Below are 18,765 nucleotides of genomic sequence, written 5' to 3'. Positions count from 1 at the left end.
CTGCTGTCCTCTATTTTGAGGAGGAAGAGAGAGGGAAGAAGGAATCCACCCCCCAGTTGTTATCTCTTGGAGGTTTTGCAGCCATACCCTGCTTAATCTTTGGGGAAAGGAAAAAGTCAACCCCCCAAAAACCAAAATACTAGTTGACTTAGTTGGCACCTCCTCTATTTCTTGTGGGATGCACAGACTCCTGAAGACCAAGTAATGCTTAGAAAAAGCAATTGATTATTAGCTTTTCTAGCATCTATTGAACAGACATTAAAGGCTAACTATGTTCTGGGAACTGTGTATGCACTGGAGAAACAAGATAAACAAAATAGGGTTTCTGCCTTCAAGGAGTTCAGTGTAACCAGGAAGACCAACCTTGAGCCCACGCCAGCGAATGACAGAGTGAGGTGAGCTCAGGTCTTAGTCACTAGGGCCGCCTTTACAAGGGACTGTAGACCGGGTGACTTCCCTGGCAAGAATTTATTTCTTGGTAGTTCTGAAGGCTGGAAGCCCCTGATCAAAGTCCAGCAGAGTTTGGTTCTGATAAGGATCTTCCTGGCTTGCAGATGACTGCTTTTTTTGCTGTCCTTCCATGGCGTTTCCTATGAGCATAGCTTGGAGGAAGGGGTGCAGGTATGAAAGAGAGGTATGAGAGAGGCGGGGAGAGAGTGAACAGGAGACTCTTTGGTGTCTGTCCTTAGAAGGACACTCATCCTATCAGATCAGGGCCCTACCCTTAGAACCTCATTTTACCTTGGTGTCTCTCCTTAGAAGGACACTCGTCCTATCAGATCAGGGCCCTACCCTTAGAACCTCATTTTACCTTGCTTATGCTTGTGTTCAGTCTGTGAGTCATTTCTGACTCTTTGTGACCCCATGGACTGTAGTCCACCAGGCTCCTCTGCTCATGGGATTTTCCAGGCAAGAAAGCTGGAGTGGGTTACCATTTCCTCCTCCAGGGGAATCTTTCCTGACCCAGGGATTGAACTCATGTCTCCTGTGTCTCCTGCATTGGCAGGAGGATTCTTTAGCACTGAGCCAGCTCGGAAGTCCTGTTTTACCTTAATTTCTAAATACAGTCACACTAAGGGCTTCAGTACATGAATTTGGGGGTGATCATCTTGTCACAGGGGAGGCGGAGCAGCAGAAGGCTCGCAAGTGGATAGCACTGCATCTGGATTGTGGGGCATTTGCTATGTGATGTGAGTACCCAGCCCCAACTTGGCAGCTCTGGTGATCTAGCAGCACCAGACAACCAAAAAGTAATTATCATTGCCCTCTGTAAAAAGGAGAGGTTTCTACATCACAAGCCTCCTATCAGTCCCATCTTTTTTCATTGGTGTATCCTTGTACCTCCGGTAGTATTTTGACATTTGCCAGCAGCTTTTCTTGATGGTGGGGTATGTCATAGGTTTCCTGAATAGTATCCAGATGTCACTCAACTTTCACTGCAACAACCTCTCTATGTCTCCTGCAGAGGTGATTGTTTGAAAAATCCAGTAAATGTTAGATTCAGAAGAGAGTAGTTACTGTACGTGAGATATTCTCAGGAAATCACCATACCTGTTCCTTAGCCGTGATGGGCTTGCTCAAAACTTGCCTGTCTGTCCCTGCCTTTTGCAGACAGTACGTGTGAACACCAGGCTCGTGAGCAACCAGTGTTGTCCTGTCCTCGTCAACAGTGTTGTGTTGAGGGTCCCTGACTCTGGAGTCGGTTTCTCAGAAGGAAATGTCCCAGGGCCTCTGAGCAGATGAACCACTCCTTGCTTTATACTTCTGTCGCATTCAGTGTACGGTTCTCAGCTGGCATCTGGCCTTTTGGGCCATGATCAAGGCTGATCGGGGCCAGATGATGGGTTTCTTCAAAGTAGGGAACGCATCGCATGCACCTGTGTTCTAAGCTCATTGGTCCTCCAGTAGCGGTTGCAGTAACCCAGCAGTGATCACTTTTGGCTAAACTAGTATAAAGGTCTTGCATTAAAAATAGGAATGTCATTCTACAGGCATTTGGTCTCCCCAGGGAATTCATTCTTGCTGCAGCACACCAGCCGCGGTTGCTAGCTATTTTCCTGCCCTTGGTATAAGCCGAACACTGGCCAAAGCAGAATCAGCCCCCTGCCCATAGGAGCTGCTGCCCTCGGGGAAATGGGGGCAGGGTTTTGGGCAGAAAGGGTATTCAGAGGGTTCCTGTTGATAGTCATTTTCCCATCTCCAGGATCAACAATTCTGGCTTTAGGAATGAGGGGAAAAAATAGTAATATTAGCACAGGTCAAACTCAAACCCCTCTTCCTTTCTGTGATTACTCAAGTTGGGAAGTTGGTTTTCTGCTGCTTCAACAAGTGGTCTGGAAGATGCACCTGCGATGTAGAGGGCCATTGACAGCCCTTGAAAGAGCTCCCTGCCTTCTCCCTTCCCCTTTTCCTGCAGAGACTCTGTTCAGAGGAGGATTTCTGAGACAAACTATCAGTTCACAAACACTGGGAACAGTTTCTCAACCAGCCCCTAGTCTCCTGTGCTGCTGCGGTCCCTGTGTTGGAACCCTCTGCCTAAAGGGCTGGGTTGGGAGAGTCTCTGGGTCTCTGCTGTTCCCACAAAGCGAACATCTCCCTAATTGCTGTCCTAAAGACAGTTCCTTACAGATTTCAACTCTTCTCATATCCCCCCTCCTTTACAACCTGTGCATTCATCTCTGTTTTACTGCTGAAAGAATGCAGACTTCGTTTCTCTGTCGTCTGAACATCATTGACAAGCATTCCACCCATCTGTGAATTATTCCCTGACTCTTTGATCAGAGCGGTGTTACAGGTCCTCTGCCAGCAGGAGGGAGCAGTCCAACAAAATCTGAAGACCCAGGACTTTGAGAAGCTGTGCCGGGCAGACTAGGAAGCCACAAAACATTGCGAGCTGGATGGATGTCCTAGTATGCTTTTCCATGTGATCTGGCCGGTGTTGGCTGAGGAAGCTCAAGGGGAAAAGGCAGCGAGCATTGTAACGTAAATCACTGCAGACCCTTGGGCGTGACAGTGCTAGGAAGCTAATGATCTCCAAGAAAGAACTGACCGTGATTTTTCCAGCAACAGATCACGATGTAGAACGGGGAGGACAGACCCCCAGATGTGAGTACAATCTCTCCTTAATACAGGGTTTGGACCAGTAGAAGCACAGAGAGTTATCTTAACTGATGGTGCTCCCTAACCAGAGTGCCTGCGGACCATCTCTGGGTGGGCTGTGTGTAATGCCTGGCTGGGACTTTTGTGTGCAGATTTCTTCTAAATATTTTTTGCCTTGTTAGGAGACTGAATGCAGTGGCTTTGAGATATCGGTACCAGGGGACCTTGTTATAAATCTTCAAGAAAACCCCATAGACCTTTTGCTATAAAAAGAAAACGGATCACATCACAGACCAAGCAGCCGTGTGGCCCCCTGGCATTTGATGAGAGACAAAAGCAGTGACGAATTGGAAAGCAATAGAAAATGGGGCAGTGGGCCGGGAGGAAGGAGAGAATCTTAGGGAGCTAAATTCCTTTCTCAATTCATGATGCTTATTGCATATTTATGGTCATGCATTTATTTCCTTTCTGCTTAAAGAACTGGCAGCTTGTTTGCATTTAAGGTTTTTCTCCTGTGAAAAATGCTGTGAAAGTGACAAAGAGGGATGTGATTGATAGACTTGGGGCAGAAATTCCTCATGCCAGCAATGGGAAGTGTCTTGGATAATAGCTGGGAGCGAAAGCTCACATTTAATGAGGGAATGGGGCTCTGCAGCCTGGGTACCCAACAGGTTGGCAGTAACTCTTTGATTGCAGACTGCTCACCATCCCTCTCTATTCCTCTGCCCTTCCTACTCACTACTGGGGGTCCAACATCCTCCTTACCCCTCTTGCCAGCCCAGTCCCTTCCGCCTGGTCTGATTTGTCAGTTCAGAGGTATCAGAGGAAAGGAGAGTATCCCCTCACTGCAGAAGCATGGGGATCATTGTTCTGGAAGAGAGGTCGGGATGCCGAAGATGTTGGGCAATGACCATGAGAGAGGTGGAGAGGAAAATGAGCCCAGGGTGGAAGTCGCAAAGGAAGCCACTTTGATCCCTCCCTCCGCCCCGCTCTGCTGTGTGTCAGTGAAAATGCAGCTGAATGCTGGAGGTCCTTTCAGTGAGGCGATTACTGGATTTAAATTGAGTGTGAACTTGAGATCCCCAAGGTATGTGGGTGCATCCCTATGGGATACAGGGACTATGCTAAGAGCACAGTAGAAACCAGGAATCTGGAATTCTGTTCCTGCTTTTGCAGGCAGTTTTCTGTGCCCCTCTGGTGGTGGTGGTGGGGGGATGCAAAATCCCACGAGAGACCTGTCCTAGAGGCACCCTCAGCCTTAGGCAGGCTGTGCAGTGGCTGTGGTGGAGGGGGTGGATTGGGGTGGGGCATTTCATTCTTAAGTAGATGCCATTGAAATTTTTTTCTTGTAATAAATGACATTTCTACTTGGCCAACATTTTCTCAGAAATGTAGTGTCTCTCCCTATTTTTTTAAAAAAAGGAATAATAATGTGTGCTGGATTTGTAAAGCGCTGTTTACCAAAGGTAATCACGGGCTATCTCAGTAGCTTGCAACCATGGCAATCAGTGTACCTCAGCTTTTGTCTCAGTGTCTGCGAGGCAGAATTTATTGCATGGGACAGAAGAGAGGGAGGGAGTGACTGTTAGCGCAGACAGGCCCGCTGACCCGTGCTTCCGTTGCTGGGGAGACCGGACGGCACTGCTGGTCCGCAGCTCGTAACCTCAGCTGATGGCCTGCAAGGAGATATTTATCCACAGGAGTTATTAGCTGCGGAGTGAAGTGGTGAAATTGTAGCCATGATGATAATATTTGTATGAACTGGGAATTGTACTCGAGACTCACGAATGGTCGTCACAGGAAAGGTTTGGGAAGGTGGGGGTGGCCTTGTAGATCGTGTGCACAGAAATAACAAGTGAGTCAATGAAGAAGAATGTGGTTGTGGAAGCAAGAGCATTTAGGAAGCCAGGGCTAATTTTCTGCATTTTCATGCCATTGGGTCCTGGAGTGCTTCCGCAGGGTTGGGGCAGACAGAGCAGAAGCTCCATGTAATTGGTGTGAAGATAGCACGCTTTACCTGAATACAGAGAGACAGCATACAGTATCCTGTGTTGACAAAAGCCACTAAAAGCACTCCCAGACAGGGCGACATTCTGGGAAACATAAAGCCCAAGCTTCAGTCTTTCAGGGCGACCCTGGGAATTTCCAAAGGCTTTTCCAACTCCATTTCTGTTTTTCATCTCAACTTTATTCTTTCATTGGCTTATTCATTCAACAGAGATTTCAGGTTTATCCCAGAGATTTCTGACCGTGGTGGAGGGAAGGGGTCTCCTGCTTGTTCCTTCTCCAGGTTTGTTGCACTTCTGATGAGCCTGGTGAGCAGAACAGCATGGGTTTGTGAGGGTTCCTTCTGCCTTTTTCCATGCTTTTTTTTTTTTTTTTTTTGATGCCTTGCTTCATGGCTTGTGGGATCTTAGTTCCTAGACCAGGAATTGAACCCAAGCCCTTGAAAGTGAAAGCATAGAGTCCTGCAAGGGAACTCCCTGTCCTTGCTATTCTTTACCCACACTTTGGACAACAGATGGATGATGGAAATTTGGTCATTTGCAAACTGAGCAGGGGCTTCCTGGGTGGTGCTTGTGGTAAAGAACCTGCTTGCCAATGCAGGAGATATGAGAGATTCAGGTTCGATCCTTGGATTAGGAAGATCCCCTGGAGGAGAGCATGGCAACTCACTCCAGTATTCTTGCCTGGAGAATCCCCATGGACAGAGGAACCTGGCAGGCTATAGTCCATAGGGTTGTAAAGAGCTGGACACGACTGGAGTGACTTAGCACAGCACAGCACAAGCTGAGCAGGGATAAGAATAACCTTTCTGAAGTTGTACTAGTTGCACTTGACCAATGATTTCACATAATAAAATACTGTCTTTAGTACCCACAGTCCTGTTCTCCCAGCCGCCTGGAGTGGTTGGTGACATGGCCCCACCTGGATGTCAAGGTGAAGGAGAATCAGAGCCAATTCCTTACTCTTTTGAGAGTGAGAGGAGCGTGGGGTTTGCCTGGAAACCCCTGTAAAGAATGTCTGTACCTTCTGGGTCTTCAAAATTAGAATGTGTGGTAGGGCCATATGCTACAGTATTTTCTTTCCATAGCCCATGTTGGTATTTTTAATAAGTACATTTGAAGACAAAAAGAGGCCCATACTTTCTGCTGTCCTGGTAGGAATGGGTCACAGAGTCTTAAGCATTCCTTTGGCCCCCAAAACCTTCACCTTTGGCATAACACCAGTGGTTTTGGTTTGCTCTAATAGTGGCCCAGGGCTCCCAGGAGGAGTCAGTGTTTAAAACCCCGTTCATTTGGCATTTGGTGGAAAGATGGGTTTCAGTTTACCGCTAGTACTACCCCCAGATCAGTGCTCTGAGTGCACAAACCTGTGGGCGGTTTGTGTTGGCAGAACCCCTCCCTAGAGTAACTGTGCATGCTAAGTCACTTCAGTTGTGTCTGACTCTTTGTGACCCCATGGACTGTAGCCCACCAGGCTTCTCTGTCCATGGGATTCTCCAGGCAAGAATAGTGGAGTGGGTTGCCATACTGTCCTCCAGGGGATCGTCCCAGCCCAGGGATCGAACCTGAACCTCTTATGTCTCCTGCATTGGCAAACAGATTCTTTACCACTAGCACCCCCTGGGAAGCCCCAGTAGTGACTGTAGCATCTGTTTATTGCAGCAGTTATTGGCCAAGGGATGGCCCGGGCCTGCTCCCAGCTCTCCAACTGTTCCAGAACTCAGGAACTTGCACTCTGAACAGTGAGAAAAGGATGGAATGGCAGGAAATGCTGGGAGAAAAGTCCGTGGATATAATCCTGCCCTCAGGGTCTCTGTGGGCTGTGGTCCATGGGCACCCAACCAGGCCAGGGGAATAGGCATGTTGGCCTTGGTGACCCCACAGAGCACAGTCCAGAGGGCCCTTTGTGGTCACACTCAGTGTAGTTACCTGCAGAGGGTGAGCCTGGAAACCAGGCTACATTCAGGGGATTTCATCGGGTCTCTGAGGCCCTCTGTTATCTGCAGAGCGGACCTTGCAGTCCTAGCCCCAGTGGTCAGGAGGTGGTTGGGGGCGGGTGGGGGATAGGGTGGGGCGGCTCAGCACCCTCTTTGCCTTCCACTTGCAAGTTGAGGGTCGGCTCTGCAGAGGGTGCTTCCTGAGTGTCCTGTCTCCCTCAGTTCCCCTCCCCAGCAGCGAGCAATCCACAGATCCCCTAAAACCAGGGCGGAGAGATGTGGCCTGTCCCAGGTGCTGAGTGGCGCTGATGGCAGCTTTGTTCTGTAACCCCCAGGTCCCGAAGATGGCATAGTGGCAAAGTCACCTTCCGACGATCAGAGCGTCTTTACCCGAGGGTGCCTGCCTGGGCCCGTGATGTCGTGTTGAGCCGAAGGAACTTGTCTACCACTTCCCCAAAAACGTCTTTCTCTCCTAATTCATGAGCCAGCAGGATGCGGTCGCCGCACTTTCAGAACGCCTGCTCATAGCTGCGTACAAAGGCCAGACGGAGAATGTGGTTCAGCTCATCAACAAGGGCGCCAAGGTAGCAGTTACCAAGGTAACGAGAGAGTAAACGCTTAGCTATTCCCTGGGGAAAAGCCCATGTCTTAACCATGGTCCGTAAAACTGTTGTGTTTGGTTCACAGTCTTCAAAGAACTGGCTTTCCCACCCCCACCCCCAGTGATGGAGATTTGGGGAGAAAGAAGAAGGATTAAAAGTGCTTTCATTGCTGTCTTTCAAATGGAGTCACTTGTAATTAACATTTGGCCCTCTTAAAATCACAGTGGTTCGTGGGGTCGCAGAGTCAGGGGCAACAGTGGCTGTGCACACACAGCACAGAATCACAGAGTGGCTTTTTCTCACTTCTTTAGCCAAATAGACAAGAGATCTCTCTGGAGAAGTTGGGGCACAAAAACTGACTGGGCAGAGTGTTTACATGGGAATGACGTTCAGCCTCTTGGAGAGGTTTGTGGACGGCTCGGCCACTCCAACCTGCAGAACCTTGTTGCTCTCGTCTGAACAATCTTGGGCTTGGACCAGGTGACCCTCAACCTCTTTGGACTGATTTCACTCAGGTCAGTGAGATGTGTAGCAAGCTTTGGAGGGCACTCCTGACTCCTCACCAACAGATGACACACAGGACCAGGGGCAGCTTTGTAGCAAAACTGCTGCTGCTGCTAAGTCGCTTCAGTCGTGTCTGACTCTGTGCAACCCCATAGATGGCAGCCCACCAGGCTCCCCCATCCCTGGGATTCTCCAGGCAAGAACACTGGAGTGGGTTGCCATTTCCTTCTCCAATGCATGAAAGTGAAAAGTGAAAGTGAAGTCACTCAGTCGTGTCCGACTCTTTGTGACCCCATGGACTGCAGCCTACCAGGCTCCTCTGTCCATGGGATTTTCCAGGCAAGAGTACTGGAGTGGGCTGCCATTGCCTTCTCTGACTGAGGTCAGGCCAATTCTGCCTAGTAAGGTGACAGGTGCAAATCCATGGATGACATAATACTGATGGCAAAACTTAGTATTGCTCCGACCACTGTATAGGACCTCTTAGAAGAGATTCTCTTTGCACCCCCACTTTAGAGATGAGGAAACTGAGGCATAGAAAGATTGTAGTAACTTCAAGGCCCAGGGGCCCCCACCTGCTGATTGGCAGAACCACAACTTGGACCCCGTAATGGCTCCAAAGCAACCCTCCCCGCCACCCACCTTCCCCTCCCCTGGCTCCAGACCATCACCCAGAGGGAGCTCTGGAGAGAGGTGGAGTTTCGTCTTTCAAACAGTAATGTCTGTTAACCTCTGACCTCCTGTGGCAAAGATTAGCCAGCTCACATTTTCAGTTACTCCTGTGCAGTCTCCGTATTTCATGCTTCTGACGTGTGCTTTTTCCAGCACCACCAGGCAGTTAACTCAGTTAACTCAGTTCTGATGGTGTCTCTCTGAAGAGAGCATCAGATCTCACGGGCTGAGGACTCAGTCCCACAAAACACCCCACCCCTCACGCCAGCCCCTGACACCAGCTGCAAGGCCAGGTTGTCTTCTGTGCTTCTGACTGACTGGCTAGAAATCAGAGGCTTCCATGACCCTCCTTGGGTTGAATTAATTTACTTAAGCAGCTCACAGAAATCAGGAAAACATTTTACTTACTAGATTACCAGATTTTTATAAAAAGATACAACCCAGGAACAACCAGATGAAAGAGATGCAGAGGGCAAGGTGTGGGGAGAGGGTGCTGGGCTTCCTCCCCCTTTAAGCGCACCATCCTTTCAGCACCTCTGTGTGTCCACCAACCCAGGAGTTCCCTGAACTCTGTCCTTTAGGTTTTATGGAGGCTTCATTACATAGATGTTGTTGACTAAATCATTGGCATTGGTGATTGACCACTGCCAGCCTCTTCGCCTTCCTGGAGGTCAGTTCAGTCACTCAGTCATGTCTGACTCTTTGCGACCCCATGGACTGCAGCACGCCAGGCTTCCCTGTCCATCACCAACTCCCGGAGCTTATTCAAATTCATGTCCATTGAGTCGGTGATGCTGTCCAACCATCTTATCCTCTGTTGTCCCCTTTTCCTCCTGCCTTCAGTCTTTCCCAGCATCAGGGTCTTTTCCAATGAGTCAGTTCTTTGCATCAGGTGGCCAAAGTATTGGAGTTTCAGCTTCAGCATCAGTCCTTCCAATTTCCTTTAGGATGGACTGGTTGGATCTCCTTGCAGTCCAAGGGACTCTCAAGAGTCTTCTCCAACACCACAGTTAAAAATCATCAGTTCTTCAGTGCCCAGCTTTCTTTACAGTCCAGCTCTCACATACATACTGGAAAAACATAGCTTTGACTAGACGGACCTTTGTTGGCAAAGTAATGTCTCTCCTTTTTAATATGCTGTCTAGGTTGGTCATAGCATTTCTTCCAAGGAGCAAGCGTCTTTTAATTTCATGGCTGCAGTCACCATCTGCAGTGATTTTGGAGCCCAAGAAAATAAAGTCTGTCACTGTTTCCATTGTTTCCCCATCTGTTTGCCATGAAGTGATGGGACCAGATGCCATGATCTTAGTTTTCTGAATGCTAAGTTTTAAGCCAGCTTTTTCACTCTACTCTTTCACTTTCATCAAGAGGCTCTTTAGTTCTTTGCTCTCTGCCATAAGCGTGGTATCATCTGTGTATCTGAGGTTATTGATATTTCTCCCGGAAATCTTAATTCCAACTTGTACTTCATCCAGCCCAGCAGTTCTCATGATGTATTCTCATGATGTACTTATAAGTTAAATAAGCAGGGTGACAATATACAGCCTTGAGATACTTCTTTCCCAATTTTGAACCAGTCTGTTGTTCATGTCCAGTTCTAACTGTTGCTTCTTGACCAGCATAAGGATTTCTCAGGAGGCAGGTAAGGTGATCTGGTATTCCCATCTCTTGAAGAATTTTCCGCAGTTTGTTGTGATCCACACAATCAAACGCTTTGGTGTAGTCAATAAAGCAGAAGTAGATGTTTCTCTGGAAGTCTTTTGCTTTTTCAGTGATCCAACAGATGTTGGCAATTTGATCTCTGAAGGTCAGGAAAGTGCAACTGAAAGTTCCAACCTCCAATCACTGTTGGTTCCTCTGGCAACCCATCCTTAGGGCTTTCCATCACTCAGTGCTCAGTTGTGTCTGACTCTTGGTGACCCTGTGGACTGTAGTCACCAGGCTCTTCTGTCCCTAGGATTTTCCAGGCAAAATACTGGAGTGGGTTGCCATTTCCTACTCCAGAGGATCTTCCCAACTCAGGGATCAAAGCTTCGTCTCTTACGTCTCCTGCATTGGCAGGCCGATTCTTCACCACTGCCCCACCTGGGAAGCCCAGAGCTTTTCATAAGTTATCGTGTTAACATAAATTCAGGTGTGGTTCAGAGGGATTTATTATGAATAGAACACTCATTTCACATTTATGGCCCTGGAGCTCTTTCAGGAACTGACAGAAGACCAACTATAAGGACAAGAGATGCTCCCATTGCTCTCATTACTCAGGAAATTGCAAGGAGCTGTAAGGAGCTATAAGCCAAGAGTGGAGACTAAGAGCAAATATATACTTCTTATGATAAGTCACAATCACAACGCTGGTCTAGAGAGAGAAAATCTTTGGCTACTGAAAGGTCTCCCATTGGCCTAGCAGCACTCCGACCTAGGTGGTGACAAGATTGTGTGGAATCCAGGGTGAACCTTCGCTCAGGCCCCAGCATGGTCACCCCACAGCTCTTCAGGCCCCAGGCAGTCACACACGGGAGAAAGTGCAAGAACTCTGTAGTTAAGGCACATGTGCACACATTTTAACTTTGCTATGTTTGCTAATTCTGCAAGTTGCTTACCTTCTTCGAGCCTCAATTTTCTTATCTGTAAAATGGGTATAAAAATACCAGCTTTTCAGAATTATTGTAATAGTAACTTATTAAAGCTGTTAACACATAGTCTGCAATTTCTTTTTTAAAAATTAAAAAGTTTTTTTTGTTTATTTGGCTGTGCCAGGTCTTAGTTGTGGCATTTGGGATCTTTAGTTGTGGCACATGGGATCACGTTCCCTGACCAGGGATGGAACCCAGACCCGTAAACCGGGAGCTCAGAGGCTTAGCCACTGAACCACCAGGGAAGTCCCTGCAAATTCTCTTTTCTGAACAGACTTCTTTTGCTCTTTAAAAAACAGCTTTATGGAAGTATAACTTGCATGCCAAAAAATTTACCCATTATAAGTGTGAGATTCAATAATTTTTAATGTATTTGCAGAGTTGTGCAACCATCACCGTGTTCTAGGGTTTTTAAATTCTTATTTATTTTTGGCTGTGCTGGGTCTTCACCGCTTCGCTTGGGCTTTTTCTAGCTGCGGTGAGTCTGGCTGCTCTCTAGTTGTGGTGCTGTCCCTCCTGGCCCCACCTCCCTGGGGTTCACTGCAGAGTGGATGGGCAGAAAACAGCAGGTGGCAACATGGAGGGGCACAATATGGAGGAAAAGGAAGAAAGTGAGGGAGCAAGGGAAGCGAACTAGAGACCCTCCGCAAACTTCATAATACCATGTGTATCTAATTCATATAAAATGTTACATTTGCATATAAGTTTATGCACAAAGAACTTAGGAAAGAGTTGCATTTATATTGACCGTTACAGCCATTGATAAATGAAAAAGGCAAGTATCAAAGTAGTAAGTGATAGGTATAGTCCGATACATTTTGGTTAAAACACAAATCCACTGCTCCCTGGAAACATGTTTGTGTTTGTGTGAGCATGGAGGAAAACTGTGGGGGAACACAAGACTCTGTTAATACTGGTTCCCTGGCAGACAAGAGGATTAGCTTCGCTTCTAAAGATGTTTCCATTGTATTATTCTGCTTATTAAAACAAGCATATATCACTTTAGTAATTTGTGAAACATGAAATCAAGTTTAGAAATGTGTGTTGAGTGCCTGTGCCTGCACTGGACCCGTGCTGTATATTTAGCACCTCATTGAAATCCTCACAGCTCAGAAAGCCTGTGCCCTTATCTGTGTGATACTTATAAGGAAAGAGGGGTATTGAGCAGGAAGATACTCTAGCAATTAAATTACTTCCCTGGTGGCTCAGACATAAAAAATCTGCCTGCAGTGCAGGAGCCCAGTGTTCAATCCCAGATTGGGAAGATCCCCTGGAGGAGGGCATGGCAACCCACTCCAGTATTCTTGCCTGGAGAATTCCATGGACAGAGGAGCCTGGCGGGCTGTAGTCCATGGGGTTGCAAAGGGTCGGACTCAACTGAGCAGAGAAATCAACCAGCCTGGGCAGGAACCAACCCGTCCGGCTCTGAGGCCCATACTTAGGACAGCACCTGAGCTGTTCCTTCAGCACCAGCCCAGGGACCCCTCCCAGCTGCTTCTCCCCATCAGGGCACACAGGGAAAGAGGCCATCGTGTGGCAGGGACTTTTGCCATTGGGACTTCTCTTTCCCCATCCCCAGTACCACACTTATGCCATTGCCAGGGTTTTTAAGCAGCTTCAGAAATTCCTGGCCAAGGAAATGTAGTGCAGAGGGTGTGAGCACAGACTTAGGAGCCAGACTCGCCTGGGATCAAATGTGAGCATACTTACTAGCTCTGTAATCTTGATCCCTTTCTGATTCATATCGTCACCATTAAAATGAGGATAAAGTAATACCGGCTACCTCATGTGGTTGTTTCAACAGTAACTGAATTAATATGTGCAAGGGACTTAGAACGGCACTTGGCATGTGGCACGAGTTGAATGTGGTCATTGTTATGAGGTGGTCCTGATGATGCAACAGCCAGCATCTTATGGTCTGAGAGTCAGGGTCTGAGCACCAGGCAGAGAGTCTTGAGCAGAGGACACAGGCTGGTCAATGTCCTCATCTGAAAAATGAGGCTAACCCCCACCTTGTGGGGTTGCTATGAGGATTAAATGAGATGACAGCTGTGGAGTGCAGTGTCCAGCATTGAATGAAGAGAGAACTCTGCTTCTGTCTTGCCTGTCTGCGTGCAGTGATGACTTGCCAGGTCTCTACAATTGGCAAGAGCCAATTCCTTAAAGTAAACATCCCCCCATCCAACCTGCTGAATTGATGAACATATTGGGGAATGCTATTCAACAACTGGAAGGACAGCAGAGGAAAGAGCATGAATGACTCTCAAAGCCATATGCATTTGAAGCCAGACATAAAAGGCCGCATGCAATGTGATTCCCTTTGTATAGCTTTCCTGTTGTTGTTTAGTCGCTAAGTCATATCCAACTCTTTGTGACCCCCTGGAGTGCAACATGCCAGGCTCCCCGTCCTTCACTATCTCGCAGAGTTTGTTCAAACTCATGTCTATTGAGTCAGTGATGCTGTTTATCTAATTCTGTCTAACATGCTATCTAACCATTGACTTTACCATCTTTATCTAACATGCTATGTAACCATTGACTTTTTCAGTTCAGTTCAGTCGCTTAGTTGTGTCCAACTCTTGTGACCCCATGGACTGTAGCATACCAGGCTTCCCTGTCCATCACCAACTCCCAGAGCTTGTTCAAACTCATGTCTGTGGAGTCTGTGATGCCATCCAACTATCTCATCCTCTGTTATCCCCTTCTCCTCTTGCCTTCAATCTTTCCCAGCATCAGGGTCTTTTCTAGTGAGTTGGCTCTTCGCATCAGGTGAACAAAGTATTGGAGCTTCGGGTTCAGCATCAGTCCTTCCAATGAATAATCAGGGCTGATTTCCTTAAGGATGGACTGGTTGGATCTCCTTGCTGTCCAAGGGACTCTCAAGAGTATTCTCCAACACCACAGTTATAAGGCATCAATTCTTTGATGCTCACCTTTCTTTATGATCCAGCTCTCACATCCATACATGACTTCTGGAAAAACCATAGCTTTGACTAGATGGATCTTTGTCAGTAATGTCTCTGCTTTTATTTTTATTTTTTTAAAATGTCTCTGCTTTTAAATCTGCTGTCTAAGTTGGTCATAGCTTTTCTTCCAAGGAGCAAGCGTCTTTTAATTTCATGGCTACAATCACCATCTGCAGTGATTTTGGAGCCCAAGAAAATAAAAGTCTGTCACCATTTCCATTGTTTCCCCATCTATTCGCCATGAAGTGATGGAACTAGATGCCATGATCTTCATTTTTTTGAATGTTGAGTTTTAAGCTAGTTTTTTCACTCTTCTCTTTCACTTTTATCAAGGGGCTCTTTAGTTCCTCTTCACTTTCTGTCATAAGGGTGGTGTCATCTGCATATGTGAGGTTATTGCTATTTCTCCCTGAAGAATCAAAACTGTAGGAACAGAAAATAGATGAGTGATTGCTAGGGACCAGGGATGGTGGAAAGAGATGACTGGGGAAAAAAAAAAGCGAGTGGGAATTTTGGGAAGGAAATGAAATTCTCTAAATTGCTTGCACGAGTGATTTTGTGTGATTCTATACATTGATCTAAACACATCAAACTGAATACCTAAAAAGGATGAATTTTATTGAATGTTAATTATGCCTTGATTTTTTTTAATAGTTGTTCTAAATATAATCATTATTATGTAAGGAAATAAACTTAAAAGGGTTTAATATCATTTGTTTGAGAGGGGGAAATTTCCCCATACCCTCCCCCCTAAATTTTTTGGTTTGGTCTAATAATTAAATTGACACAAGACAGAGTAACAGGAGAAAAAAAAAATAACTTAATTCGCACATGCAGAGGTGTCATAGAAATGGGACACCCCTACCCACCTGCCCCAAAGTGACCAAAGCAGTTTGTTTATGTGTCATTTTTAGACAAAGAAACAATTATCTGTGAAAGTTTAACAAAACAAAGGGGCTTGTGTTTGGGGTAGCAGACTCATGAAAAAACTTGCTTATACTAAAGCATCCTTAGCCTAGAATTCTCTTGCTCTGTTGGTAAGGATGCTTTTTGTCCTCCCAGTTTATAGGGAGGATTCCTTCATGTAGATTTATTTCCTGCTTGCAGAGGGAAAGAGCAGGGGTCAGCGTGTCTTTTAACAGTACTTTTCCCCACCGGCCGTTTCTCAAGTAGCTTTAATTCAAAATAATCAATGTGCATTGAGGCATACTTTGGGCAGCCTGTTCTGGGCCTCGGCACATTCATAGGTTTGTGGCTTCTGTGGAGGTTTCACATCAGGGCTCCCATTACTAGTGAACAACTACGCTCCAATAAATATAAACTTTAAACTTTTAAAAAGAGAGCTGCAAAGGGTTTGAGTTTAGTAACTTTCCCAAGCATGACACTTGATCATGTCTGCAGAAATTAAGTTGTGCAGGGCTGGTAAATACTTTCTGACAGCCTGTCCCAAGAAAAGGCTCGAGCTGATGGATGATATATGTTCACAGCCTCAAGAAATGCAGCTGGAACAGTGAAAACCAAGGATCTTTTGTGTTGTTTGTTCATTTGCTTTGGTTTTGAATCTGTGGGAGTGTGTTTAATATTGGACTTACTGGAATGAGGGCCTGTTGGTCTGTGGTCCTTTCCTAAAAGCCACCAGTCCCCAAGAGGCAGGCAATGGGAGAAGCAGACGCTTACAAGGTCCTTGGTTAGGTGAAAGGGTCCACTTGAGAGAATGTGTTGTCTGTCATAGGCTTCTTCCAGAAGACTCCAAATGCCTGTTTTAAAAGATAGAGAAAAAAATTTTTTTTAATTTTTTGGCTGAGCTGCACAGCATGTGGGGTCTTAGTTCCCTGACCAGGGATTGAACTCTGACCCCCTGCTGTAGAAGATTGAAGTCTTAGCTACTGAACTTCCAGGGAATTCCCTAAAAAATTAAATATTTTGAACATCCACGTGAGACGCAGAGTCTCAGGCTGCCTGGGGAGGGAACCCTGGATGCCGGCTGTGAGCGGAGGGTGAGGAAGGGGAGGAGACTGTGGAGACCCCCACTGGTCTCCCATCAGCCACCCCTCACTTTTCTCCCTGACTCCCGGGAGGTTGTCGTTAGACACAACCCACAACAAATGCATCCACATGGCTCTAAATCAGAAGGTGTGAAATGTTGATAAGTCTTTCTCCTACACTGTCTCCGAACCTCTCAGTGTCTCCGGTTCAGAAGGCAACCCGTGTTATCTTTCTTACATTTTTTTTCCCTGAGATATTTCATGTGTAGATGGATGTATGTAGATACGTGTAGATGGATGTATCTCTATGTGTATCCCCATGAATTGTTTCTAGACAAATGGCAGGATACTATATATATATCCTCCTTCCCTTTTTCTTTTTTTTTTTTAATATTAGTTTATTATTTGGCTGTGCTGGGTCTTCGTGGTGGCACGCAGTAGCTTTGGTCTTCATTGCAGCGTGCAGGTTCTTTTAGTTGTGGCATGCGGGATCTAGTTCCCTGACCAGGGATCAAACCTGGGCACTCTGCATTGGGAGCCCAGAGTCTAAGCCACTGGACCACCAGGGAAGTCCCTCCCTTTGCTTTCTTCAGTGAACTGTAATTGGCTTCACCTATCCCCCGTCCACGGGCATTTAAATTATGTTAATTGTCTGTTCTTGGAAATTACTCCGCAGCGGCTGACCTTGTCCTGAGGTCTTCTTGAACAGCGTGGTTCTGTCTGTGGGACGGCTTTCTCTAAGCGGCACCAATGAGGCAAGGGCATGTGTGCCCTAGTCGTTTTCACAGCCGGAGCAGAATTGCTCTGTATGGAGCTTGTGCTGGTGTCCACTCTCTCAGCGCACCGCAAGCTCTGGCCTTTAAGTGTGCTGTGACCAGTGCTATACCAGCCCCTCCCTCCGCCCTCTCCTTCGGGCCCTTCTTCTGGATTTATCCTGCCTCTATCACATCCTCACCAGGAGCTTTCTGCAGTGGCTCTATTTGGCTTTTGAACCTCTCCCCTTTGGCTTGGGGTTTAAAGAATTTTCTCCTTTCCACCTGCTCTGGGTTGTGTCTAACGACAACCTCCTGGGAGTCAGGGAGAAAAGTGAGGGGTGGCTGATGGGAGACCAATGGGGGTCTCCACAGTCTCCTCCCCTTCCTCACCCTCCTCTCACAGCCAGCATCCCAGGGTTCCCTCCCCAGGCGGCCTGAGACTCTGTGTCTCACACCCAGGAGCCAGTGTGTTCTCACCTCCCTAGTGAGGCTGAGCCTGCGCAGGGCTGATGTAGCCCAGTCCTTCTCTTGGATCCACACACTCTATGGAGGCCCTATGGGTGTACACTTACATGTCAGGTCAAACAGAAAATGCTTTTTGTTCTACAATAGCTAGAAGCATCGCGCTGTGGGAGGAACATCTCAACTGGGAAAGCTCAGGCCTTTGTTCTTTATTGTTAGAAATCAAGGAAACTTGACATGTGGTAGTAATTCTGAGCAACTGTTACAAAATGAACACATGTTCAGATTTTATTTAACTAATCCATTAGTGAGAGAACCAGTAAGATGTTGCAACTGGTTCAAAAGAGAATGCAAAGAATTATAAATATGAAGGTCTCAGGAAAGCGGAAATAAATTTGCTTATTAGATATAAAATTGGCTGGGATACACTGAATCTGCTAGACATGACTTATTGGCATCACCCTCAGGATTCTAAGACTTACAAAGTTGTGAAATAGCTCAAAGACAAGGAAGATAACCAGGAGATGACCTGGGATAGCGCTGTGCCTGAGACAGGACTTCTAGTCATCTCTCTCTTTTTTATTCATTTTATATTTTAATTTTAAAATATTTTCATTTCAAAAATTATAGCTGCTGCTGCTGCTTGCTAAGTCACTTCAGTCGTGTCTGACTCTGTGTGACCCCATAGACGGCAGCCCACCAGGCTCCCCCGTCCCTGGGATTTTCCAGGCAAGAACACTGGAGTGGGTTGCCATTTCCTTCTCCAATGCATGAAAGTGGAAAGTGAAAGTGAAGTCACTCAGTTGTGTCCTACCCTCAGCGATTCCATGGACTGCAGCCTACCAGGCTCCTCCATCCATGGGATTTTCCAGGCAGGAGTACTGGAGTGGGGTGCCATTGCCTTCTCTGAAAATTATAGCAAAATATGCATAACACAATATTTACTACTTTAACTATGTGTAAGTATTCCATTCAGTGGAATTAAGTGGTTCACATTTTTGTGCAGCCATCAGCCCCGTCTGTTTCCAAAATTCGTCTTCCCAGATGGAAGCTTGGTACCTGTTAAACACTTCCTCCCCATTACCCCTTACCCTGGTCGCTTGCAACCACAGCTCCACACTCTGTCTCTGTGATTCTGTCAACT

At 46.7% G+C, this 18,765-nt stretch overlaps 1 protein-coding gene across 7 annotated transcripts in view; it reads left to right on the top strand.

Moving 5' to 3' along the window:
* Positions 1-18,765, top strand: part of ANKRD6 (ankyrin repeat domain 6) — a 183,199-nt gene that overhangs the window by 113,639 nt on the left and 50,795 nt on the right. For 5 of the 7 annotated variants that reach the window (XM_027551399.1, XM_027551405.1, XM_027551402.1 and 2 more), the window contains exon 2: positions 7,378-7,641. In XM_027551399.1, the coding sequence (XP_027407200.1) occupies positions 7,522-7,641 (120 nt within the window). In that variant the 5' untranslated portion in view covers positions 7,378-7,521. Of the gene's footprint in view, positions 1-2,885; positions 3,106-4,162; positions 4,187-7,377; positions 7,642-18,765 lie in introns of those variants that run through there. The other 2 variants (XM_027551400.1, XM_027551401.1) reach the window with 2 other exon arrangements.

Source organism: Bos indicus x Bos taurus, chromosome 9 (assembly GCF_003369695.1).
Source record: "Bos indicus x Bos taurus breed Angus x Brahman F1 hybrid chromosome 9, Bos_hybrid_MaternalHap_v2.0, whole genome shotgun sequence".
NCBI classification, from domain to species: Eukaryota; Metazoa; Chordata; class Mammalia; order Artiodactyla; family Bovidae; genus Bos; species Bos indicus x Bos taurus.
This window is presented reverse-complemented; position numbering and strand designations above follow the sequence as displayed.